This window comes from Natator depressus, chromosome 9, assembly GCF_965152275.1.
Source record: "Natator depressus isolate rNatDep1 chromosome 9, rNatDep2.hap1, whole genome shotgun sequence".
In the NCBI taxonomy this organism is placed as follows: Eukaryota; Metazoa; Chordata; order Testudines; family Cheloniidae; genus Natator; species Natator depressus.
Window position 1 is genome coordinate 89279520 of NC_134242.1, and position 26445 is coordinate 89305964.

A 26445-nucleotide genomic window follows, 5' to 3' on the forward strand; every position below is an offset into this window, starting at 1 on the left:
AAAACAAACATTTTGATCAAATAAAGCTGTTTGGCAAATCAAGACCAAATCCCATAACTGACCGACAGTAATCACAGATTATCATTTTCTCATGGTATTTTTGTGACCTCTGTCTATCAAGAGTGAGTTAACATTTTAAAATTGCTTAACAGCTCATAACCTGGTCTGAATAGCCCTGACATTGTGGAAGTGACAGTCAAAGTTCTGTTTGATTTGAAACTCTGTTTATTCTGGTTTGCAGCGATACATGTTGATCGAATGTTTAGTGTGCCTCCAGAGGCCTCGATTCCGCAAAGCACGTAAGCGTAAATGTAAATGAGAATATGTAAATCAGTCAGGACATAAACATTTGCTTTGAGTTGTGCATGTTTTTAAGAGCATTGCTGATAAGGGATGGCTTGCTGATTTGGGGCCTTAACTTGCATAGTAGTGCCTGTCCTAAACATATGTTTATAGGGCAAACTAGGAAGGGTCTTTGATTTTTTTTAAAAATGCATAAATGTTCCTTTAACTGATTCTACTTTGAAATACAAAGGACTTCACAAGTGCTGTATGTGTTTTCAATATTGCACCACAATCGCTTCAAAGGCAAACCAATAGAAATATCTCTGGTCATGCTGCTGAGGTGGTCCTGCCTGTCCTGTGTGTCTCACTGCTTCTGCGTCTCAGGCCCTCTACTGAGCACTCCCAAGGCAGCAGAATATTTTTGTCCAAACCTACCCATCCATAGCTGGTTGTAAAAATGTCGGTTGAACTTCTTTTTTGACAGAAGCTCACGGTATCAACAAAATGGAAATTTTTGCAGAAAGGATCTGCTTTCCACAGAAAAATTTGACTTTTAAGCTGAATATTAATTAAAAAACCCATCCTATGTCTGGAATGAAAAGCATCAAGGAACAAACAAAGGGGTAGATCCTGCAAAACCCTTACTGACACGGGTGGTCCCATTGAAGTTACCCACATAAATAAGAATTATTTACATGAGAAAAGGTTTGCTGGATCAAACTTTAAATGATGAAAGCTCAAGTGATGCACTTTCCTGAAGAATTTGGTAATCAGAGCTTGATTTTGTTTAGTTAGCAGGATGTGGGGCAAAGGATCATACCTGCTGTGAGGGGCAAATGGGGAACATTTATATGTTGAAGACAGATCAACTCAGCTGATGTAAAATAGATACATTTGTAGTCAGGAGGAGCTAGCATCTAGAAGTTCCCATTTACCACAGAGATGAACAAGAAACATACATTTCCCTTTTGGCCATTCTTGTGGTTGTGAAGATGTAGCCATTACTCCCAAAATGTGACATCATTCTTCCCTCAGGACATATTCCATTCAGCCTGTTTGATCACAGAAAGATGAAGTACCATTACAAAGGACGAGTTAAGCGTGACTTCAGTACTGAATAAAAATTCGGTGAACATGGAAGATAAAGTCTTTTACCTTCTCAGTCAAGCTGGCTATGAAGCTCACTGAGAGTCCATGGCTGAAACCACTGAATTTAATTCAAAAACATATTGGTACCCGTTGTAGTTTAAAATTGTACATACATTTGGTGAACATTAGTGCTTATGTTGGTGGCATATTAATAGAACTGGAAAGAGCCTAGAAACTTGCACAGCTCCTATCTGCATCTCCACTAGTGCCTACTGACTTGCTTCTACCTTATTTTATCTGCTTCTGATCCTGCTAGAGGCTACCAGCAATATAGGACTGTGATGTTTTGATTGTTTTGTGCTGTGGACTAACATCTAGTCTGGACTAAAGATGAACCCACCACACTCTATTATTATTAGTAGTAGCAGTTGTAAGAGTAATAGTAAACATTTATAAGAGGGCAGTACCCAAAGGCCTCAGTTGGGACCATGGCTCCATTGTTCTGGGTGGACAGCAAACATAGCCCCTGATTCTGCAAAGAGACCTTCTAGATCGGCTCCTGCATCTGTGAACAATCTTTGTATCCTCAGAGCTGGAGAAAAGAGACAAAGCAACCGATTATATTGACTTGAACATTCACTTGAAGTCAAAACTGTGTTGAATCTGGATCTTTAGCAGTTAAATGGTAACTCTCACACTTGTGGTGACACTTTAGTGTCTGTTTTATAAATCTTTTCCAGAAAGTGTTAAATGTAAAGTTAATGGTTACTATTAGAAAGTCAACATTTGCCAACAGATTTCAGAGTTATTTACTATTGGATGTGGAGAGGGGAAATGTGGTCTGATACCACTGTGTGATTAACTCTTAGCAAATCCTGAATTTATAATGCTACCTCTGTAATTAGTATAATACAAATGACAGAACCATTATTTTTATGACAGTTGCATTATGGAACAGTTATGTAAAGACACTGAATTACATATTTCAACAGACATGTACATTTTTCATGTAAGATAGTCAAGACAACTTTACACAAGCAAACATTAGCAAAAATCTTATGAGCTCAAGTTCTGGGACACACATTTATATGGGAGATTTCAGCACACTTTGTTAATTTATGTGACAAATAGTTTTGGTAAGAAATAGGCAATTTCTTAAATAAGGAATGTGTTCTCCTCACTTCCAGACATAAAGACTATCTGTCAGGCTTTTTGGAATGTTTTATGCAGCAGTAATGTCTTCTATGTCAGTTCTGCAGTTTTGCTGCTTAGGCCAAAACTTTCTTATGTAATTAGAGATATTCCCCCCTATTTTCAGATTTATGTGGGAGTACTGTGTTTCACAGCATTATGTCTTGTAATTATACATAAAAGACCACATTTCTTGCTTGAATAAATTTATTTTTTCTTCCAAAAATTTGGTAATGAATCCTTGCTTTTTTTGTTTATAAAATTAGAAGTAGCTTAAAATAGCTGAGGAAAGAGCAATAGTAATTTATTTTCATTTCATTACAATTGGGTTAGATGTAATACTCTGAAATATAATAATGTTATTGTGATGGACTAGTCACACCACAAACTCTGTAAAAGATTTTGAACTAATTGAGCTGAAATTAAAATGTGTTTTGTTTTGTTTTTTAAGCAGATGTTTCCATTTTACAATCCTTAATCAAGATCACTTAGTTTGCAAGAATATGAAGGTCACAGCTGATAGCAGGAATTGCAGAAGATGATTTTGTAGAAACATCTATAATTTGTTTCAAGTATTGCCTTTTATAAACTAACTCCAGAATCTTGGGGTGAAAGTAACTTAAAGGACTTACCGGTATGCTGGAGTCCTGAGCAGAGGGCATGGCCTCAACTGGAAGAGGCGGGGCCTTTAAATACCTGGGCCCTTTAAATCAAGATTTAAAGGCCCCGGGGCTTCGGCTGCACTAGCGGCAGCTGGGAGCCCCAGGCCCTTTAAATCACCCCTGGAGCTACCAGCTGTAGAGGCGGCTGGGAGCCCCGGGGCTCAGGTGCGATTTAAAGGGCCTGGGGTCTGGCCACCGCAACCGCAGTGGAGCCCCGGGCCCTTTAAATCACTGCCGGAGCCCTGCTGCCGCTACCCCAGGGCTCCGGCAGCGGGGCTCAGGAGGCAATTTAAAGGGTCCGGGGCTCCGGTCACTGCGGGGAGCCCCGGGCCCTTTAAATCGGGGGGCTCCAGCCGCTGCGGGGAGCCCTGGGCCCTTTAAATCGCTGGCCTGGGGAAGCCAGTCCAGTCCGGCACAGCGTACCGGCCAGTACCAGCTTACTTTCACCTCTATCAGAATCATAAAGTAGGATCAATGCAGTGCAAAGAGAAGTACAGTGTACAGCAATGTACAACATCAAGGTCTAATCTTGCAAGAAGCTCTGTGCTCTATTGTGGGGGCTCTGAGTGGGTTTGGGAAAATGCCTCCTCAGAGCTCCTGGCAGGATCGAGGCCAACAAAGCAATTTAGTGGGGTGGGGTGAGGACACTGGGGAAGGTGGGTTGGGTATGTGGGAGTGAGTGTATGAGGGAAAGGCTGACATGACTGTGATGATGACAATGGGTAAAAATATATATTTCAGTGATTGGATAAGAGTTTATTATACCGGGGTGATAACTTTAATGTTAATATTCTCTGTTTCACTGTTTGCAAATGAGCCCAGACTGGGGTGTGAGAGACTGACAATATCCCCAACAAACCTTATGGAGTTAAGTTAAATGGGATTCAGTGAACTTGAACATCTTTGGAGTTCGTTGTATTAAAAAGGCAAGTGTTTAGGTAATGTTGTGAGACTGCGTGGAAATTCTTTAGCAGGAGACAAGATTAATGCAATAATTCCTAGAGAAGATCTTCTAGAAAAACACCCAATCTCAATTTTCTCTGTGCTGAGAGGAAGGTGAATTCCTGGTTTTGTTTTTGTAACTTTAAAGTTTGGCCCAGAGGGAAGTCCTCTGTGTTTTTGAATCTGATTGCCCTGTAAGATTATCTTCCATTCTGATTTTACAGAGGTGCTTCTTTTACCTTTTTTCTTTATAATAAAGTTCTGTTTCTTTTAGAATCTGATTGGGGTTTTTTTTAGTGTCCTAAAAAACCCCAAGGTTGGTCTGTGTTCATCTTGTTTATTCTCAAGCCTCCCCAGGAAAGGGGGTGTGGGGGTTTGGGGGGATATTAGGGGGGAGTAGGAACTCCAAGTGGTCCTTTCCCTGAGTTTGTCTAATTCACTTGGTGGTGGCATTGTTACCGAACCCAAGGTACGAGGGAGAATTTGTGCCTTGGGGAATTTTTAACCTAAGATGGTAGAAATAAGCTTAGGGGGTCTCTCATGCAGGTCCCCACGTCTGTATCCTAGAGTTCAGAGTGGAGAGGGAACCCTGACAGGAACATATACACAGTCAATGCAAATCCACCTTAGAGGGTTTTCCTGTAGGGGTGTCAGCAAGACTTCTCTCACCTGATGGCCCCTCATATCACATTACACGTATGGGAGTCAAGCAGAGCTAAAGAACACGCTTCAAAGAGGTTCCGACAAATAGTCCATCTCAGGAATGCTCTGAAATCCCGTCTTTTCTGTTAAAAATAAAATAAAATAAAGAACTGCCATTAAAACCTTTGCAACCAGCCAAAAGACAAAAGGGGGGGTTATACAAATTCTTTGCGTCCAAAAAAGGTACAAGGGCTAAAATACTCCACAAATACATGAATGGTGAGGCCATTTTCTCTGCAGCCCCCTTTTAAACATCTATGTTGTGGAGTTAATATGGTCCTCCCAAAGCTAATGAAACTGCCTTATGAGGCACCTTAATCTCATGAGCTAAGTTTTTAACATGGCCATTCATTCTGTTGGCAGCAGAGTCTTCGACTTGCAGAGGTGACTTAAACACCTTATGCTAAATTTTCCATGGATTTGGCGGGGGTGGGGGGGGAGGGCACGAGAGGAAAGGAGACTCTCCTAAATCCCTCTGAAAGGTTGCTGGAGTTTCAACTTAATCACTCTATATCTGCTTCTATGTACCTATCTGGCAAGTGCCTTCTCTATAATTTACTGTGAAAAGGTTTCTAAGTTACCATTTCAAATTCGCTAAAGTCTTTACATTTAGATTGTTCATCTCGCTCATTGTTACTTATGATCAGAGGTGCTGGAACAAATTGTATAGTGGGGATGCTGAGTGCCACTGAATCAAACTGTAAACCCTGACTATGATGGAAACCACTTCAAGCCAGGGACTGCAGCAGCACCCCCACCACTCCTAGTTCCATCACCTATGCTTATGATCCTGGAGCAATAAGTCAAGCACGATCCAGGAGAAGGCTATCTAACCAGTTGTCTGATTGCACCTCTCTGTTTGACCTGAACCCCAAGTCATGTTAAGGCATGTTGTCGGCTTCCATAGCCAACCCATCCAGGACATTTTTCTAGCAGTCACATGGATTTCACAATCTCTTTTTACATGGAATCAGCCTTCTAACATATTTCCAAGCTTTGTTTATCAGTGTTACAGGATCCATTCCTGAATGAATGACCAACTCTCTTTCAGTTATTTTAGGGAGTAGCCATGCTTTGTTCCCCTATACCATTTACTTTCGATAGAGGGTGAGAAATTGGGGAAGAGTGGGACACACAGCCAGTACTCACTCCCTGCCACCAAAAAAAAGAAAAGGAGGACTTGTGGCACCTTAGAGACTAACAAATTTATTTCAGCATAAGCTTTCGTGAGCTACAGCTCACTTCATTGGATGCATTCAGTGGAAAATACAGTGGGGAGATTTATATACACAGAGAACATGAAACAATGGGTGTTACCATACACACTGTAAAGAGAGGGATCAGGTAAGATGAGCTATTACCAGCCGCCAGTACTTCCAAAAGTAAGGGACCTTCCTTTCCTTTGTTTTCCTCTGCCTTATGGTACAGAGGGGGGAGTGTCCTTTGCGATAGTAGGATTTGGCCTTCATGTAACAGTTAATTACATTTGATTTGACTGAGGGATAAAAGGAAATGACACAATTCTCAAAAGACCCAGAGCGTGTAAAAGGGAATCAGTCTGGTCAAAATGTAGGGTGCTGGGTCCAAAGGGGAATACTCTGTTAAATTGCCAGGTGAGTCTGAGAATTTGATCTGCTGTCATGTATTTCTCTTTTACTGATGAACACTTTTCACAGGTCACTAACAGGAGGAATGTCAGAAAGACTTTGAGCAGTTCTCTTTGTAAATTAACATAATTAAATGCACATTTTGCTTTCTTCATGCACACTTTCTTTTTTTAACCCTATCAAATAATAAATGATCCATTCTTTTAGTTTTCCCAGTTGTTTGTATTTGAGGGAGCTTCTCTTTCTCCTGTTGCATACACTGTTGTCAATTGTATGCACCAGGAAAGACTGTATCCCCTAGGGGTTTTATTCCCTTAGGCAGCAGAACTGGTCAGGCTTAGCAGTACTTATGCAGAGAGCACTTAAGAGAGACCTGCTGTCCTGAACTTCAGTTTGTTTATGTGTCTAATTAAGATATGAAGGGGAACAGACACATTAATTTGCCCACAGTGTGGGGTGGACTGGAATAAAAAGAGAAGGTGCTATAGGTTCTAACTAGCAGCTTATTAAAAATCACATTATTGGAGGGGGGATCTCCTGAGGGTGGTTGTTTCAGGGCCTTAGATTCATGCTATTCCTGAAATGTAGCTCTTCTAGCACAAAATGTATTTTAACAAAAATATCCAGAGATCTTATGGTAAATATTAAGACATAAATGAATGAAAGCTTTGGAAGGCATGTAAGCTCTCAAGCTTCGTGACATAAGTCAACCTCTAGCTATTGGTGGCTATGAGGAAATTTCCCCTGGGAGCATATGCTGCCTATTGCAGAATTTCTTCCTCTGAAGCCGGCTACTGTGAGAGAAAAAATGTTGGACTCGGACCTCGGATAAAGTATAGAAGTTTTGATGTTCCTAGTCAACTCCTGCAGTTTGTTGCATTCTGTATAATCTCATCTTGTATTTACAATTTACCTTGTTTTTAGAAGTTTTAATGCTTTCAGAGATTGTTACCTGTCTGAAAGGACAATTGCAGTAGTAACATTACCAAAGGAGAAAAAGACTTTGTTTTTACCTCTATCTGATGCTGAGCAGTCCTTATTTATGTGATTTTGGGGGGGGGAGGAGTGGTATCTTCGTTCTGGAGAAGACAGGTAGACAGCTCCTATTGAGGTGAACGGATCAGTAGAGCCAGTCAGTTCCTCTGGAGACAATAAAGGTGAAAACTGGCTCCTCGTACTTCCTACTGTGGGGAGACTTGAAGACAGTCTGCTACTGAGGAATCCTGTCGTCATGTTTTTTGGTCTTCTTGAGAGTGCCCATGTCAATGATTACATTAGATGTTGTCTACCCTCCAATGTGTGCCGGTGTCATCTGAAGAGAGCATTTGCTGAAATCTAGCTTGGGATCTAATCTATCTAAACACTGGACAGATGAGGATAAGTTAAACTAATGTATAACAGATCAACCTTGACCAATATACTGGGCCTTCAGAAAATTCAGAAGCATTAGTTGTTCAATCCAAAAAATATCCATTCTGCTTAATGACATGAATTGAGGGCATGATGAGGAGTAGACTACTCTCTTAGATGCCATTGTTAAGAACGTGTATTCTTGACTGTTGGTCTATGGAGATGTCTCTGGATATCTTGTAACCAAACTACAATTCATACTCCTCTTTTATGTTGGCCTGTAGTGACTTTGCCCAGGACAAGTTTCTTCTTGTTGGTATTTGGCCAATGGTACATCCTTTCTGCATGTTAAAACATAGGCTACTGGGACAGTGTTTGTTTTTTTTCAAGATGAACCTGCCTCTGACTTCAGAATCCAGTGCATATGACAGCAACCATATGGTGTAATGAGAACAGCTTACCAGGGAACAGTGCAGGAGAATGGAGAAACTTAAGGAATGCTGAGATAAGCATAACACAAATAGTTCTTCTGCTTGAAGGAATAGGAATTTGCATGGTGTTTCACTCTGGATTAAGGCCACAGCTGTTTATTGGAGGACCTATGGAAAGGAAATATCAGAAAATGCACAAGGTATGGTAAAATGGACTTGTAACATGATGCAACTATAACTTGCTGCACCTAATTTTCTGTGATAATGTTTCTAAACTGTTTTTGTTTTTACTAGTGAGATCCTGAGGGCCATTCAGACATTAGAGGATGAACATGATGAGCCAAGTAGCATCTGGGTTTTTGATATAGGAGTTGGGATTGGAATTACAACAGTAAAAGAAACAGCAAACTCTTCTGCAGAAATGGTTGGAGTTGTGCCAAGCCAAGGTAACATACACTGAGGAACAGAAGGAATATATACTCTTTGTTTATGGTTCAATAGACAACTACAGTGATGTCAAGTGTCTACTAAATTTTTTCTCTTGCAGGTATTGCCTTTTAACTTGAAGGAGTCAATGTGCATCACACTCTGGGGAGAAAGAAGGGCTTGCACATCCAAGAACTTTGAAAATACAAATCCAAGTGTGATTTGCATGGTCGATATCTTCTGCAGGCAATGACCCAAAACACGCCACAGCAGGGCTCATAGAAGAATAAGGTGGTAACCTAGTGAAGACTCACATAGAGTTAATAATATCATACATTAAACACTTTTCCAATCGAGAAAATATACAATACCTGTGTTCAGAATTGTATGATGATAGTAAATTATATGTTTTTCTCTAAACAGATCAGAAGACTATAACCTCATGGAACTGGTGTAGAACAACTTGAGACACCACCTGCAGACACACATGAAACCATTAAGTAACGATGGACTTGTATTGCAAATAATGGCAACATAAATTCAGACTCTGGAATTTATTGATTACCTGGATAGTTCTCCCGGTAATGACTAGAGTGGAAAACAGGAGACTGTCAGGGTCTGGTAAAGGAAGCAATTTCCTGCAGATAGTTGTTAGCAGAACAAGTGCTCTTGACTTTCAGAGAGAGCCAGATGATGGGTTGGTATTCTTTATAAGTCAGAAGCTGCTAGGTTCCCAAGTTGTGGAGACTCAGTTAAAGGGAATGGACTCAGGAGGTTGAACTGCACATAGCTGCTATTAGTGTTACAATGAGCCAATGAATGTGCCATAGATTGTGCTCAGCGGTTAAAATGAGCAGGCAGCATGTTGCATTCCAGTAGAAGCCTGGTTCTTGTATTCTTTCTTGGGCACGCTTCCATGAATCCCCTCATGGTATTCACAATTGCATCTGCCCTTGGATATGTGACCAGCCTATAGCTCTGCAATGATAATGAAATAAAAAAACAGCGGGAGCACCAGGCAGGCAGAGTGGGTCGGGGAAGAAGGGGTGCCCATTTTTCCAGGGGCCCCCAATTGGCCGGGGCCCCTGTACATGGGCCCCATTGGCCCTGTAGCTAATCCACCACTGCTGCTGTTTTGGCCATGGTTTTCTTTTGGATTCTGAGTTTGTTTGAATCCATAATTCAAAGCAAAATTTAGTATGAGGATTGCAAAGACCTAGACACTGTGATAGAAAGAAATAGTTTCACAAACTCCTGCAAAGCAAAACTGTTGAGCTGTGCCCTTCTCCAGTCTAGAGAGCGGAAACATTAGTACAGTAGTACTTTGAGATGGGGAATCACAACCTCTGGTGCCAATATGTTAAGACTTTCAAATCCTTTCTCCTTGCAAAAAGAAGGTCTGTCTTTTCCTCCTCTTTCTTCTCCCCTTCCTTGTTACTAGTGCTTTCTCTTCTTAAAGAAACTGAAACCTGTGGAGGTCAACCCAATGGGAGAGTGAGCAGCTTGAGACCCTTTAAGAAGTGATAATGCTTTAGAAGACGCGTTTTCAAGGTCTCAAGTTTATTTTCTACCAGAAATGTTCTCTATGCTGAGCCTACCTCTTGTCTATTAAATGAGTGCTCTGAAATCCCATTAAGGTCTAAGATCATTTGAGTTGTACTTGATCAACAACTGTTTCCACTGACTTGCAAACTCCCTGCTAAACTAATCTATTTTCAAGGTCATGTCTACAAACCTTCATCTAGCCAGCTCCCCATCCACAGTGGAAAACAAATGATTTTGTCAATTTCACTTATCTGCTATAGCAACACTAAAATAGTGATTATTTGTTACTTTTCTGTGTTCTTTGCAAGTACATTCCTCCCCTATTTACTCTTTTTATGTAACCTTCCTCCCCTATTCCCTCCATGCTTGGGGCCCAGTGCAACCAGCCCACCTTTGTTTTCAATATAGTGTACTGGGAGAAGTTCCTCCTTTCTATAATACAAATTAATGAGATTCGTCATTATTTTTAAAGAAGGAAAAGGGAGGTAATAAATATAGGGATAACATTGGCCAGTCTACCAATATCCTCAAGGAAAAGAGACCAAGTCAAATGCAGCCAGTGGAAGATAGTTCATCCAGTTCTCAAGCCTATTGTTGTTGGCTTAGTAAAGACTTTATTTATCATGAGCTTGACTAGACTTATTCTGGCAGGTTTTGGGGTTTTTTTAAGTGATGTTGCTCACCAGTCAGTCAGTTTCCTCAACTCTGCTCAATTCGATTGTAACTAGTGAAAGGAATGTTACATTTTTAGGGAGTAAGCATTTTAAATAGAACTAGCCTCCGGCCCTGTTCAAAATGTAATCTAAATAATGAAAGATTGTTAGCAGAAAATATAGCACTATTAAATTATATCAAATAATGAATAACAACCCCAAAGTCATTATCTTTACGAGCCTTGATAATTTCTACTGGGTATGTGACCTGTCTTGTAATCAAGAATATGTGTAATCATCCAGGTAAGTTAATAATTACCAATTGCTTAATGCTGCTAATTATATACATGCATCAGTGGTAAAGTACATGCACTGCTGTTGTGTGGGTTTTTAGTGCTCCGTCAAAATATGCTTCAAACTTCAGCTTTAAATAATTATTTTTCCACCATGCAAGGAACAAAGGGTGAAATTTTCAAAAACACAGACATGTTTTAGGAGAAAATTGATTTTTATTGTTAAGTTGCACAGGGACTTTTCAAAACCCCTCCCAAAATGTTTATTTTTCAGCTCTGATAACTGTACTTTAGATTAAATAAAACAACAACAAAAATTAAAAAGCCTCTGTCAGAGGGAAAACGCCTTTACGTCTTTAGTATATTTCTAGCTGCAGGCTCCACACGTGCTATTCCATGTGACATTTTATTACCATAATGATGTGCAACAAAAGATTTGCAATGGGATAAACTGGTATTTGTCTTTTTCAGTTGAAACTCCTCATAAGTCTAATTTGAGGATTCATCCTGTTGATGTCAGTGTCAGAGGTTTGACCATGTGGTCATTGATCATTTTCCAGGAGAATGGGGCAAAATGTATTTGCAGTGCTGCCCTCTATTTTGTACCAGGTAAAACAATCTGAAACACAGTCGCCGCAGAAGAATACTGAAGCAAAGCGGTAATTTCTTCAGCGGGAACTCTCCAGCACTCCCCATGATATTGTAGCCAGGCAGTGTATCAGTCTTACCCCAGACCTCTTTGATTCCGGAAAACTTAAAGTGACAAAGTGATGCATGATGGGAAACAGAGCCCTCATTATAAATGTCTGTCGTAATTTGTAGTCTGTTCTTAAAGGACTGTGTTTCCCATCCCTTCTAATGAAAACCAGAATCTGACAGTCTGAGTTGCACCACTCTTGCACAAACTGTAAATGCTTGACAGTAACACCGTGATAAATATCAGCGTGAGTTGTTATTGTGGTAGCCGCTAACTCTGTTAAAGTTGTGAGTCTATAAGCATTTCCATTTTAACCTCATTTTCATATTCAGGAAGCATGTAGCTTGGTCATTAACATTTATTCTGGACTGACAGCAAGAAAAACAAGAACAGTTGGATTTCACTCATGCACACTTTCCTGGACTTCACCCTCTCTGGTTTTTTGGAAATTATAATTGTAGGATCATAGATTTAATGCCAGAAGGGACCACTATCTCTGTCCGGTCTGACCTCTGGCCATAGACTTTCACCAATCATTCCTTCAGTGGAAGGAATTATTCCTGCATTTTATGCATGATTTAGTACCACTGACTCAGAGGAGAGCAAATTGCATCCCAGCGTACTCTAGGTTGGAGTCACCCTGACGGGAAGGGAGGTGGTGTCTCTGGGATCTATAGGAGATGTGCCAGTGAAAGCTGCCTGAAAGGGGGTGTGCTGATTAGCATGTCCCTCAGTTGCCTGGTTATGCCTCCTCCACCCACTTTTGAGGCTGTGCTGGCCTTCATTGGAGAGGTGCTTGCAGATAATACATATAAATTCTTTTGCTCCAAACCTTGAGGCCCTGCACCCTTACCATTGAAGGAGCTCAAGTGGGATGGGACTTCTTTTCATGGTCTTCAGTGCCTCTCAGATCTCTGAACAATTATACTACCTACATATACTCCCCTTCCTCTAGTTAATAGCACAGTAACTGCTGCTGGAGAGCTGAAATCAGTTCTGGCAGTTGAACATTCTTCTCTTATCTGGTAATGAGGATCACTACAATTATGCCACTGAGCTCGATAAAAGAAATTGCCTTGGCGAATGTAAGTTCTGTGTGATGCTTCATATTTAATTTGCATCTCTTTAATATTTTCTTAACACCTGAATTGCATAACATTACAGTGACTTATTTGAGTGTGTTCCTGAATCATGAAGGTGAGATCTTGATGACAAAGCCGATACTTTTGAAACAGACGTGGTAAAAACTAAGCTATCAGTGTAAAACTCTTCTCTGTTCTTGCAGAAACTCCACCTATTGCATGAAGGTGTCAATGTCCTTGACAGTGGCTGAGAATGAATCTGGGCTTTGCTACAACAGCCAGATCCGATATTTGGAAAAATCAGAAGTCACGAAAAGAAAGATAATCTCCTGCCCTGATATTGAGGATTATAAAACATCAAATCAAGAGCCAGAAGTAGTATGGTACAAGGTAACATGGCTATCTAATTAGCATTTTGTTGAATGTATACCATTACTTTCTTTGTTTTCAGTCTTGCATCCAGTTGTGAACTTTTTGTGCGTCAAGTGATGAGTGACTGCTCTGAAGGACCAACCAAAGCCTAACAGTTGTGGTGCACAGGATTTATCTTTATTGGTGCAAAATTATCCAGCCTGGCCAGTGACCGACAGCAGCTCCATATCTGTGAAGGGTCTTCCCTACTTTAGGAACTTAAAAAAAACCCTGCTCTAATAACTGGAATACCAGCTCAGATGTTCCACAGCCTCCCCCGCCCACCCCCACCACAGCTTCTGCACTGGAGGAACTCTGCCATTTCTGAATATTACAATCAACCCAGCTGGAGGCAACACTGTTTTACATGCCATCGGCACCACCATATAGAGTGTGTGTGTGCTCTGTGTATACATAATACATTTTGAGATGCGCTGAGTTTTGACTTGCCGGATGCACAGGTGCATCAGAAAATAACAATTACAAAAAAGTTGTCACTCTATTTTCATTTTTACAAAGTCTTGGATATTCCAATTCACACTGACAAAACATACTGTAACTCATATAAAAGCCATGAAAGCTCCCCCCCCAGCCCCCGTTATATGGGCAGATATGTTTAGAGCTGTTTACACATGAAATATGCATATTTAGTAAAGTATGAAATTGTACAGAAAAGAAAGTATATGGGCAGAAGTCTCATGTCCTACCCATATACCTGCTGAATACCAAAAGGCTGAAGAAGGCATTATCATTGTGTAAGTTCACATTGCAGAAACTATCTGACAGACATAATCCTCAGCAGTTACTCTTAAAACGCTCCAGGAAAATGAATGCAAGAAAAGTGCAAACCAAAATCAGTAAGGAATTGTACTGGCCAGAAATGGGAACAGAACTTTCATTTCTTTTCTTTTCACACATGTACATGTCTTCTGTGTCCAACACATAGATTATATAGCACCGGCTTTCGGTCTGACACCTGACTGAGTTGTCACAATGATTAAATTGACCAGAACTGATATTGTATTTTGAAGATAACAGTGCAGCCACAAGACAATCAAAATGGACTTTAGGTCTGCTTTGCTAAGAAAAAGAGACATTACTGAAATAACCACCTCCGTCGTCCTCTTTATTCATACTTAATGATAAGTGTCCTTTAATAAGTGTGCTAACAAATGCAGATTGGATGGCAGGATCTTCACTTCTTAGACCCCACATACATCATCTGTAACAGACCTAAAAAAAGTCAGAAGGGTTCAGTCACTGGGGATTCCAATGTTAATGTCGTATTATGCGTGATATATGTAGGGCAGGTTATGCCTTCAAACCCATTTGTGGCAGAGGTTTTTGAAAAACACTCCAAAGAGAATTATGGCACTAGCTGGCATAGACATTCTCTTTTCTCACTCTAGTCTAAAGAAAGGTTGAGGGCCAGATTCTAGAGAAGACTTGTGTCTCTGCTACATCCCTTTGATTTCAGAATATTTTTATTCCTATTTATTATTTGTGCTACGGCAGCACCGAGGAGCTCCAGTCATAGACCAGGTGCCCGTTGTGCTAAATGTTGTACAAGCACATAACAAAAAGATAGCCCCTGCTCCAAAGAGCTTATAGAATTTAGCCCATAATCTCTACACACTCTGCATCTCCACTGAAGTCAATAGAATTGTGGTGACTTATATCACCTGAGGGCCTGACCTGAAGTTTCTAAAGAGGGTGTGTGATTTCAGACTTAGAGAGAGATTGAAAGGATCGAGCCAGTTAACATCCAAGGCTGGACTCACTATGGAGATATAAGAAAAGGAGTACTTGTGGCACCTTAGGGACTAACAACATAGTCTCTAAGGTGCCACAAGGCCTCCTTTTCTTTTTGCGAATACAGACTAACACGGCTGCTACTCTGAAACCTGTCATTATGGAGATATAGATACACACATACTATCAATCACCTTCTCACCTGCCTTAGATCCAGGTAGGGCAAAGGCCACTGTGCTGAATACTTTGCCCATACTCATGATACACCTGGACAGTGAATGTTTTCCAAAATATGAAGATGATAGTCAAAGCCAAGGTGGTCCCCCAGGATTCTTCCCCTTCCCTTTGCTTAAGGAGAGCTGGACACAACTCCCACCAGAAAAACTTGTGATCATGATAGAACCTTCCAGTGACTGTTGTCCCTTGAAGGTCAGGGAATTTGGGCTTGTGGGCACTGGTCTACTGTGAGACAGCAGATCCAATGCTACAAGCTTGCCACGAGCAGACTTCTCTTTGACTTCAGTAGGAGTTCTACATGTGGAGGGATTACAGAATTGGGTGCATTAATAGTAACAAGCTACCTAATGCAATTTGAGCATGTCCTTAATAGAATTAAGCATGACTATATTTCTACACCCAAACTCTCTAGGAAAAATACTAACAAAATTATTATTATTAAAAGTGTAAGTTTCATTTATAGCAGAAATTATACTAATGAAATGCCTGTTTTAAAGAATTACGCTATTAATGTCAATGTGACTTTCTTTCCAAAGCACCATCAGGCCTAAATAATGTTTTGACAACATGAATAAAGGATTTTTTTAGATAAATGCAGGTGTCAAGACATGATTGAATGAACAAGACTTAAGAATAGAATTACTCTCATGGAAAAATAAACTGGAGGAGAAAAAAAGATGTATCTAGAAAGAAGAGCCCTAACCCCTTCTTGCCTCCCCACTACCTCCTTGCTGTGACTGTGCTGAAGAAATAGCTATGAAAACAATTAGAATGACAGGTGAAGGACAGGTACTAGTTGTACGAGTCTGCAAAAACAGAGTCGTTGAGGTGCTACCACTTAAAAATTTCAGGGAAGAAGAGAGAAGCACAATAATGAACAGCCTAGTTATTGAAGTGACTCTGAGGACCAAAGACTCGTGAGAGAAATGTGTAAATAAAGGGAAGAGTTAAAATTACCCCATCAAGACAAACCAGAAAAAGAATGTGACCTGATTTAAATAAGAAATAATCGTACACTTGGGGACTGATTATTAAAGGGAGTTAGCATCTGTCTGACAGGGGATCTAGTTTAATTTCCTCCAGAATATGAAGACTACTTTTTTGGGGGGGGGAGGGAGGTTAAAATGCATATTTTTGTGATTCCTACTTTCCGCCTTTCTGCTCTTGTGTCAGTCGCGTACAGTGAACCAATCCATATAAAATGAATCCGGACAGACTAAAAGCCAGAACTTTCCATTCAGAGTTGGAAATGCTGGGTAGCAGATGGAAGAAGTAATGTAAATGAGCTAAAATTTGGGGGAGTTGTAAATCATTTTAAAATAGGAAATGTTTTGAAGTAAACAAGGAGATAAACAGTGTTGAATAATTAATAAGTGAGTGTTACAAACCTCTCTGCTCAGTGCAATTCTGAACAGACAACCGGGATAGACACATAAATTGTTTCCTCTACCTCATTAATCATTACAGTAGGATGATGTCACCCTCTTTATTAGAAGTACATAATATGTGAAGCAACATCCTGCCAAAGAAAAGTGATTTGTTTTGTTTGTCTTGTTCGCTCTGGTATTTTTCAAAAAAGAAAAACAAAAATCTTACCCTGGAAGCTGTTATGAGACATGGGACTTTTACTGCTACATTACAGAAAAGATGCAAAGCAGTTACCTACTGAAACTCACTTACAGGTGCATTCTGGGAATTGTAGTCCTTTTTAACCAGAGATGGATAGACCTGGATCATGTTCTTTGGACCAGATTCATGTTCTGTCACCCGAGGGCAGAGGGTCTGTTCAAATTTGGGGCACCTTTAAACAGGGCTAAAAATCTAATGTAACTCAGAAAGTATGTAAAAATGGCACTTTCTTGCTCATCAGAGCCGTTCTCTGCATGCAGATAGGGAGCTGGATTTAGTTCCTTTTCCTGCATTATCAACTATTAACTAAATTCCAAGAGCAGGGCTGAATTTCATTTAATTCACACCTGTGCAACCCCACTGGAGACCACTGAGTTGCACTAGTGTCAACCAAGAATGTAATGGGGTTGCCCAAGTGTCAGTAGGAGCAAAATTTGGATAGGACAATTCGACCGCACAGGATCTGTCCTGTTAAAGGTAAAATTTCATCCTCAGTCTTTGCTATTAATGATGCCTGAAAAGCAGAGGGTTTCAGTATCTAGTATGAGTTTGTAAGGCTGGAAGTTAGATAATCCACCTTTTTACTTGTGTATTGATTACTATTTGGAAATTGGGACACACAAAACATGGAACTGTCATGATTTCTCAAGGGGAAAAAAAGCACCATCAATGTCACTCTGTTCTGTGTTAACTGTATTTTATTATTATTATTGTCAGAGCCAAACCATAACACAACTTGATTCAAGTTTTAGCTCAAATCCTGGGCTGTCCTCTCGCTGCTTTTTGCCACACTGCTGACATAAAGGGCCCTAAAGGTGGCATGGATGGCCACCGAAATCCAGGGAGTTTGTCCATTGTCATAGAGTTGGTATAATGGCTCCTACTCAATCCCATCTCCCTCCTGTTGGTGTAAGGCTCATGACCTAGAAGGGGCCCGGACTTTACTGTCTCCCAGGAATCCCCAGGTGGCATATTGGCTCCTTGAGTGCAGTAGTAGATGACACAAGTTACAGTAGCCCTCAAGCTGCTCTAACTTACTCTGGGGGACTGGTTCAGGCCCAGAATTAGAGTAGACAAAGGTGGCTTAAAGCCACTTTTTTGCACCCTCCTGAGTTGCTTTGTGTGCTCCATGGCTACTGAACTGGGTGTTCAGATTGAGTTGGCAACTCTGGAAGTCACGGAACAAAAACAACCCATCATTTTGTTTGCAGACTGAGCGGAGTGGATATTAAAGTCCATGAGAGATGAACAAACATATCACCCTGATGCACCTCTTTATAGAGGCACTTATCAGACTATGTCCACATGTTAGCACTGATTATTCCAAGGTGTATTAAATGATCAACACCACTAAGTATGTCAAATTGAGCTGGCTGGAATGATACAATACTTCAGCCTGGAAGTGGATCAAGCACCAGATATTGCGATGCCTAGCATTTACTGGATCACATACAGTACCAGACCCTGATGTAAAGACTTCAGAACCACTACAAACCTTCCTACCAGGACAACAAATTAAAAATATGGACATACGGCCCAGTCCGGCCAAGTGACAACTGGTGAGGGGTGAAGTCAATGGGACCTGTAGATCATCAACACCTCCAAGGAGGTGAAGTGAGAACTGCATCATCCAATTTCAGGCCATTGATTTTTATTAAAAATAATGTTGTGAGTCAGGCACAGAATATTTAAACACTGTTTTAGGCCTCAATGTATCCTTCCAAATGTTTACAACAATGACAGGTCTGACACGTTACAATGCAAACAAAGCATTTGAAGCAACCTTTCTAGGGTCTTATCAGGCCCTCATCACTGTCATATTTGAACACCTACTAATCATTAATGGATTGTGTCCTCCCAACCCTCCTGTGAGGTAGGAGGTACTATCCCCATTTATTGCTGTTGTACTGAGGCAAAGGGTAGATTAAGTGAAAGTGTCTCAGGAAATCTGGGGCTGAGCCCGGGCTTGAACCCAGGTCTCATGAGTCCTACTCTGGGGTCCGCTGGACCATCCTTCTACCTAATCAGGAACTGCCATGAGTTTTCATTCCACTGTAAATGCACCAGCCACATGGATTTTTTTCTTCAAATTTTCTTCTTGATTTTTAAGTACATCTACACTGAGCCCTTATGTGTTAAAATTCAGCCTGGAGCCAAATTTCACAGGATATATATACACAAACAAGGATGTATATTTAGGAAAATACTAATGTATCTTTAACTAAAACAATGGTTTATGATGAAAAAATAGAGAGGTTTTTTTCTACTTGGCCCTGGGTAGATGATGTCTAAAACACTGCATATGTAGTTCAGTGAGCATTAATTACTGTAGCTTGTTATATACATGTCTGCTAAATTTCAAACAAAAATGACTTCAGATAAACCCTAGTTTTTCAAGTTGTGAATATTCAAATCTCCATGCTGTCTCGAAATCGTATCTGATCCTGTATCCGGTATCCATACTTAAAACTAAATTGATTTTTTTAAGAAACCTCAGTTTTGCCAAGGTATTTCCACTGAGATTTGTGTGAGGTACGTGTTCACTTGTCCAGTCAGACTGGTGCTTTACCGTACCAGCTGGTTAATTTAGGCATCTGATGTTTCTGTGCAGGAATGTAAGCCAAAAATGTGGAGAAGCATCGTAATTCAGAAAGGAAATACTCTTTTAATACAAGAAGTCCAGGAAGAAGATGGAGGAAATTATACTTGTGAACTAAAGTTTGAAGGCAAGCTAATACGAAGAACAACTCAGTTAAAGGTTACAGGTAAGAAACTTCTTGCATAACGTGAGTTCTCAAATGAAGGGAAGATGGCTTCACACAGCAACTGAAGTATGGGTTGAACCCAGGCAACCCTAAATGGGAAATTCAGATCAGGCCCCAGTTGTTTAAAGATAAAAAGAGCCAAAACAAAAACATAGATCCAGGCACCCCAAAACTTCAGAGGAGTTCAGGCCCAGATCTGGACTGTGTGACTTGGGCCCTTCTCTAGTGGTGAATAGGAGGAATATTGGCTGCAAATGCAAATAAAATAATTAGCCGTCATTAAGATGTTGCCCCAGAGAAAGAGACAGTAGAAACAGTCAGCATAAGTAACTGCTTTATGGTTCAGAGTACACAATTGTTCCATGCCTTTTATCTTCTGATTCATTTCTGGTCATCAGATTCTCTGTTGGAGGTCTGGTCTTCAGTAAGGACTTCAGGACACCTATTCTGAGAATAAAATTAAAAAGCAATATTATAATAGAAAGCTTTCACTAAGTAGTGTCCATTTATTATGCCATGCATGTGTGTTCACAGGAGAGATCGTAAGGACAGGAATGAAAGAGTAGGACTGCATTATATACCCATTCATTCCTGAATCCTTTCCATTTCCCCTTTTTAGATAATGTACTTGTCATTATTAATTTGCCATCAGCAAGCTTCTGAAATCATTGTTTTCTTCCAGTTCTTCACACAATAACTTTTGAGCAAATATTTAGAAGAATATGGAGCCAGAGCCAGTCTCGGTATAAACAATGCCAAAATCAGTAGAATCGCACCTGCTTACACAAGGCTCCGTTTAGTCCAGATGCTATTTCTAACTCACTTTCAAAATAACATTGTTGAAATTATTAGTTTCAGAAGCTACTATGATTTATACATATTAATTTCCCATTAGTTATCATTGCCCCTTATTTGAAATGAATCTTTTTCACTGGATGTCAAAATCACAGTATATGATTATTTTTAGTCTGCTTTTGCGCCTGGACAGATCTCTGTACCATCATCAGTTTGACCAACCTGAACCAAAAACTATCAAATGAAAACACATGACCTTCCTTGGAAGCAGTTGCTATACCAGGTAGCATGCTGGTCTTCAGTCAGAATACTAACTGAATGTGACTAATAAAGGTAAATACACCTGTATCAATTCCACATGGTGGATGTTCTTTAGCTTACAGACTTGTCAGCTCTCTCCATCCCCTCTAGTATCTGCAAGACCTTGTTAGCTGTTCATTATCTGCCCATTATGCAGTATCTGCAGTACTTTAGGTTTTAATTTATTTGCCCTGCACCTGTTGTAATATTTGCTCTCATTATTTGTTCAGATAAAAGGGGTTTATGACCTGAAGTATTAAGAATTGTAGGTAAGGGATATAGTACCATTCCTGCTTGCAGAACGCTTGAGAAGCAAGGAATTGTTATCCTTGAAATTTGATGTGCAATTCGTATATTCTGCTCAATTTACAACAAGCAACCTATTATTCCTTAATAATCTATGCAATCAGCATTGTGAACATAGCAGCAAAACAAAAGTGATCTCAATTTACATGAATTTATAAATATATATTGGGCTTTACCTATAATGTCAAACCCTAATTTTAAGTGGGGTTGAGACCAAAATCTGAATTTTTTTGGCCTGGGTCCATCTCTATGGAATATTATATTTGAAATGCTCAGCCCAATTTGTATGAATGGCAACCTGTCTAGATGAATAATAGCAATGGCTTCAATTCAGTACATGCAAAATCAATGATGCCAGATATGTAATGGTTTGGTGCTGCACAAAAACTCGTTTTTTCTTCTTTTCAGTTCATGATTTTATATGCAAATAGCTTTGAGGTATCGAGATATGTACTGATTTTATGTATCAATTCATAGGAAAAATCTTTCAACAGTATGACAGTGGTTTATTTGTCTGTGTCCATGACTGCACTGCAAAGTGCTGATTCTACAGGCAGAGCTAGCCAAAGCTTGGGAGTAGATGCATGGGGGAAGCAATAATTGGAAGATGCTGAAGTGTGGCTATAAGTGTTGTCACAGGAGACTGAAGAAAAATACGTGACTGGCAAACGTTCTGAGAAACCCTTCTTCCTCTGTGACTAATTTAGGTATAGATTAATTTATATTGCGCCTCCCGTGAAATATATTTTGGAGTGAATACGAAGATAAAATAGAAACCTAACTAATGGTTAAGTGATGTGGCCACTAAAACTGATGAATGGAGTCCAGCTTTCCCTACTGTTTTTCACTGACCATAAAGGACAAGAGTCCATTTTGCAGGTAATTCTGTGAAGGCCATACAGTAAATCTAAAATTTCCTTCAGCAAACCAGGTACAACTCATCCAAAAAGGACAGTACATTTGCTGCCTGCTGGACTGACATTATATTAGTGGAGTGGAGCAGGACAGTCTCTCACGGATCTGGGCAATCTTATCTGCCAAGTTAATGGAAACCTCTTCATAATAGCAAATAGTCAACTCTCCCTTTGAAAGAAGGCCATCTGGCCCAGTCAGGCTGCCTCTCTGCCCCAGTGCCTCTGAGGATAGGCAGGTTCTCTGACCTGACTTCATAGATGTTGTAGTGAAGGACAAGAATAACCTCCAGTAAATCCTTGGTATACAAACATAAGAAATTTGCCTCAATCAGACCAAGAACATGTCTTTTGCCACCAGTTCTCTAGCCTGCTTTCCTACCACTTCGCCTGTTCTGAAGGCCATCTGTAATCAACAGTGACCTGTAAGAGACAGGCATTTAGGAAACAGGTTGCTGCGGGTTGACACAGTGGGCAACGTTATCCTACTTCCTAGAATTGAATTCTGGAATCCAGCTGAGTTCCCATCAAAACAGATTTACAATGCTATGAGGGGCGAGGACAGAACCTGAGCTCAGACTGACAGACAGACCTGCTGCTGCATGTAAATTACAGTTAGTAAATACGGCTGAAGGCTAACTAGAAAAGCAATAGCTGTTGGAAGCAAAGCCCTAAGAGAATTTTCACTGCTGCTGTATACTGCAGACGTGGAGAAAGAAAAATCTTACCTACTGCTTTCAAATTCTTTTTCCTCTGCGGGGTGTTTCTAATGCTGATGTTACTTCTGCTGCTTCTCAACGTGCCTGAGCTGGCATTTTGAAATCACAGGCACACCGGCTTTTTTGACCATACAGATTCAGAACTGTAAGACTCTGGTGGCCTAACCTGGAGGACATGGTAATCTGGAATTTTTTATTAGAGTAAAGGGTTAGCCTGACATTAAAATAGGCAACACCTGGGCTCCCTTATGCAAGAGGAGCTGTAGTGCTGTGCAGAGAGAAGTGGCTTAACTTCGATTCTATTATCCTGTACATCTGCTCATCTGCAGCTGAAAGTGTTGTCTACTTTAGTGACTGTTGTAGTTATTTTTATTTACATCTTCCCTGTTTATAGCCATGGACATTTCTATGACAGGCAGGCAGTATGCAGAGCGCAGACCGACCCTGGTGAGGAAATAGTGGTGCGTGTAGCAATCACAGAAGGCAGTAGGCCCTGGAGGCCATATTTGATGCAGTAATGCCCATCTTCCTCTGGTTATTCAGTCAGTACTGAGAATGAGGACAGGTAGCCCTTACTGTGTATAGGTTAAAAGCTATGTACCTAAAAGTTTAGAGGCATCCAGAAGTTCAAAGAGGCTTGCTTTATGAACATTTATTCAAACCTCTTTATTCCAAAAATTGCTCTAGTAATCTTCTGAGGACAGATATTGCTGAGATTTCTGATCCTCCCTTGTGTTGCTCTGCCTGAGAATAGCAAAAGAATATTGCACTATTTCATTACCAGGTTGCTACACTTAACAAGCAGGTGGCTATAGTCTGTGTTAGCTGAGATGTCCAAATAATCTTCAGGAACAGCTCCCAGTAGAGGGTATTTTGAGAATACATCCAGGAAATGATCAAGGCGTAGATAACCGTGACAAGTGAAAGATAAACAGCTGCAGCTTACTGGCCAGAAGAAAATAGACAGAGGCATTTTGTGTCTCAGCTAACATCTGTGATGCTAACATCAGCAATGGAACGAAAAAGGTCATCTGATTGTGGCCCACGGAGAACCAACAGTAGGGACACCTCTAGCTGTGGATGAGGGATCTTGTTGGGTTTTATCTTTTCTGAACTGGATCATCCATGCTGAATAAAAATATCGGTTTTTTCTTGGAGGCTGGTTGGTATCTTAGATTACAAGTTCTCGAGTTCTCTTGTCTTTACATGTTTGTATTAGACCTGGGCACAACATGTGTTTTCCTTAGAGCTGAATGGGAAACTGTTTCCCTGTCCCACTGAAATTTTCAGGATTTCAAAAATGTTTCCATTCTGCATCGGGACAAAGGAGAAACCTTTTTCAAAACTTTTTTGGAAAAAAACTGAGAGCTTCTGTTGTAATTCAGGCGGAGTAGGGACCTGGGTCTCTCACATTCCAGTAATGAAGGCACTCACCTGGGCTTTTGGCTGTTTTGAGGTGGGCCTCTGTGATGACTGGGTTGGGATTGCTGTTCTGGAGAGCATTAGAGTGTAACAGTGTCTCTCTCTCTGTCTCTGTCTCTGTCTCTGTCTCTGTCTGGTTTTGACCAGACATTCTATCCTGGACCTGAGAAACCTTCCTAAGGAAAGTTTAGTTGAAACTGACCCTTTCTTGTGATAAGTTTCAACTATGACAAATCACCATTTTCCAACAAAAAATTCCCGACCAGTTCTGGCTTTGCATAGCACCTAGCACAATGGATCTCTGGTCCTTGGATTTAGAAACATAAGAAATTTTCCTCTTGGCGGTACTGTAATAAAAATATGAAATAAACAATAGCATTCATATGCAGATGTACTGTGAGCACCCAAAATGGTAGAAACTGACATCAGAGTAACTACAAGCAGAGGAGGTGCCAGGAAGGAAAGATCCTGTGTCATAGAAAAGGTAGGCAAAATTAAAAGAGCCAGGAGCAGTATTTTAATGTTGTATGTGCACTAAGAAAGGATAATCAGGGTATAGAGGCTACTACAGCAACAATATTGAAGATGTGATTACATGAAAAACCCACTGAGCAAGGGGGAAAGGGAGAAAAGTGAAAGAACCCCCACGTACACCCACACGTCCTGTCCCCCAATGCACTCCCTCAGCTCACGGGAGCTCAGGAACTGTTCCTTCTTACTCCTGTCCTTACCTTCTCCTCTGGGGCCAGACTCAAGGTCTGAGTAGCTCATCTAGGAGTAGAAGGGGTGTTTTACTCACTGGTTACTTCCCTGTGGATAGCTCTAGTCATAAACCAGTCATACAAGATCACCTACTACAAGATATTAGTAAGGAAACGGCACTGAAGCAAGATGGACCGAGGCTGAAAGCCATCACTGCAATGTCTCGATGCCGTTGAGAAAGCAAATGGAATCTCAGATATATTAATAGAAAAACAGAGCACAAATCAAAATAGGTCATAATGGCATTGCAGAAAGGGCTAGTGAGACCATAGCTGGAGCATGGCACACAATTTATGGAAGTCATCTTATAGGAAGGGTATTGACAAATTGGCAAAGTCCTAGGAGAGGGCAATTAGGATGATAAAACATGTCCGAGGTTTTTAGCTCTTTGCAGGACCTTTGGGGGGGAAAAAACACCTACAACCTAGAATGCATTCCAAAAAATATTTTTGACACTATGTAATTAGAAGGACTTAATATTGAGTTATGTTCCCTTGTTGTAAACACACAACTCCAATTAGCAGTACATAAATCTCTGTGTTTCCATGTGCATCGGTTGTAATAATAGTAATTTGTCCGCAAACCTCAGCTATTTCCATCATTAATTCTCCTTAGTTTCATTATATTCTTCAAATGGAGCAGGACCAAATATTGCTAGCCTTATTCATGGAAGAAGTTCCACTGAATTCAATTTGGCCCAAGGTCTCTCTAGCACAGGGGTGGGCAGACTACCTCCCGGGGGCCACATCCGGCCCCTCAGACATTTTAAGCCAGCCCTTGAGCTCCCACCAGGGAGCAGGGTCCAAAGCTTGCCCTGCTCTGGCAATCCAACCAGGGGCTTGCCCCCTCTCCGCATGTGCCGTGGCTCCGTGAGGCTCCCGGAAGCAGTGGCATATCCCTAATCTGGCTCCTATGCATAGGGGCAGCCAGGGGGCTCTGCACGCTGCCCTTGCCCCAAGTGCCACCCCCACAACTCCCATTGGCTGGGAACCACGGCCATTTGGAGCTGCAGGGGCAGCGCCTGTGGATGGGGCAGCATGCAGAGCCACCTGGCTGCACCTCCGTTTAGGAGCTGGAGCGGGTCACATGCCACTGCTTCTGGGAGCTGCTTGAGGTAAGTGCCACCTGGAGCCTGCACCCCTAACCCCCTCCCATGCCCCAACCCCCTACCCCAGCCCTGATCCCCCTCCCAACCTCCGAACCCCTTGATCCCAGCCTGGAGCACCCTCCTGCACCCCCAACCCCTCACCTCCAGCCCCACCCCAGAGCCCATACCCCCAGCCAGAGCCTTCACCCCCTCCCGCACGCTAACCCCCTGCGCCAGCCCAGAGCCCCTTCCCACACCCTGAACTCCTCATTTCTGGCCCCACTCCAGAGCCCGCACCCCCAGGCAGAGCCCTCAACCCTTCCCGCACCCCAACCTCCAATTTCGTGAGCATTCATGGCCCACCCCATACCCAGATGTGGCCCTTGGGCCAAAA

General features: G+C 41.2%; 1 protein-coding gene across 6 annotated transcripts in view; it reads left to right on the forward strand.

Moving 5' to 3' along the window:
* IL1RAPL2 (interleukin 1 receptor accessory protein like 2) overlaps positions 1–26445 on the forward strand; it is a 673060-nt gene that overhangs the window by 410793 nt on the left and 235822 nt on the right. For all 6 annotated transcript variants that reach the window (XM_074962588.1, XM_074962585.1, XM_074962587.1 and 3 more), the window contains 2 exons: positions 13159–13345; positions 19596–19749. In XM_074962588.1, the coding sequence (XP_074818689.1) occupies positions 13159–13345; positions 19596–19749 (341 nt within the window). The remainder of the gene's footprint in view (positions 1–13158; positions 13346–19595; positions 19750–26445) is intronic.